This window comes from Cebus imitator, unplaced genomic scaffold, assembly GCF_001604975.1.
Source record: "Cebus imitator isolate Cc_AM_T3 unplaced genomic scaffold, Cebus_imitator-1.0 Scaffold296, whole genome shotgun sequence".
Classification (NCBI taxonomy): Eukaryota; Metazoa; Chordata; class Mammalia; order Primates; family Cebidae; genus Cebus; species Cebus imitator.
Genome location: NW_016107611.1, coordinates 2,562,512 through 2,563,787, shown reverse-complemented (window position 1 = coordinate 2,563,787; position 1,276 = coordinate 2,562,512). Strand labels below are relative to the sequence as shown.

At 45.9% G+C, this 1,276-nt stretch overlaps 1 protein-coding gene across 7 annotated transcripts in view; it reads right to left on the bottom strand.

Annotated features, from left to right (window-relative positions):
- The window catches only part of HIF3A (hypoxia inducible factor 3 subunit alpha), a 42,656-nt gene that overhangs the window by 14,999 nt on the left and 26,381 nt on the right, over window positions 1-1,276 (bottom strand). For all 7 annotated transcript variants that reach the window (XM_037729263.1, XM_037729261.1, XM_037729259.1 and 4 more), the window contains one exon: window positions 929-1,033. In XM_037729263.1, the coding sequence (XP_037585191.1) occupies window positions 929-1,033 (105 nt within the window). The remainder of the gene's footprint in view (window positions 1-928; window positions 1,034-1,276) is intronic.

Here is a 1,276-nt window from a genome sequence, read left to right as displayed (position 1 = left end):
AAAAAAAAAAAAAGAAAGACTGTGTCTTCTGTCTGGGACTTGTTCTTTCTGTCTCTCTGCTTCCCCATTTGTCTCTTTCTCTCTTGGTTGGATTGCTTGCCTTAGGGAAGCCAACTGCCATTTTGTTAGGACTCTGAGGCAGTCTATATAGAGGCTCACGTGATGAGGAACTGAGGCCTCCAGACAAAACAAAGTGAGGGACGGAGGCCTGCCAACAACCTTATGTGTGTGAGCTTGGAAGAAAACCCTCTAACCCCAGATGACTGGAGCCCTGACTGAGGGTTTGACTTCAACCTCATGAGAGACTCTGAGCAAAAACTAGCAGCTAAGTTGCTCCTGAATTCTGATACTCAGTCACCATGTGACATAATAAATCTTCGCTGTTTTAAGGTGTTAAGTTTTTAGGCAATTTGTTACACAGCAATAGATAACTAATACACCAGGCCACTGTCATTTTATCTATGCACTCAATAAATTATCCACTTAAATATCACCCATCCATTTTTCATCCATCTATCAAAATATCCATCCAAACATTCATCCGCCCACCCAACCACCCATCCACCCATCCATCCATCCACCCATCCACCCAGCTACCCATCCATTAAAATATCTGCATAAACATCATCCATTCATCAACCAACATCTACCTAATAAATACAATGGTCCATTCATCCTTCCATCCATCCCTCCATCCCTCCATCCATTCTTCTATCCATCCATCCATCCATCCCTCCATCCCTCCATCTATCTATCCCTCCATCTATCCATCCCTCCATCCCTCCATCCATTCTTCTATCCATCCATCCATCCATCCATCCATCCATCCACTCATTCCTTTACCCATCCCACTACCCTTCTCTAAAGCCACATATGGGAATCCCCAGAAGAGAGGGCTGAGGATTACTCCTTCCATGCCAGCCCTTACCTGAGCTACATCTAAATCTGTCTCCACTGCTTCAGTGTCTTTCCCAGAAGTGAAGAGTCTGTGCACATTCTCTGTGCCCACAGGTAGTTCATCTGGGAGATCAGCCTGTGGAGAGACAGAGGAGAGACTTAAGGAAATCTTGAGCCTGGAAGGTATCAACAGTAAGACAGTCTGAGCTCAAGGGTAGAGGTGGGGGTCAAATGCCAGGCATCAAGGCACCAAGGGGGACCAATGGCAAATGCAGATGAGTTTTGAACCTGGGTGTTCAAAAGTCAGAGCATCTGGGTGTATGTAGGCTGAAAGGCCAAACATGGAAGGATAGAAAGATCAGAGCTTGGCTGGGCTCGG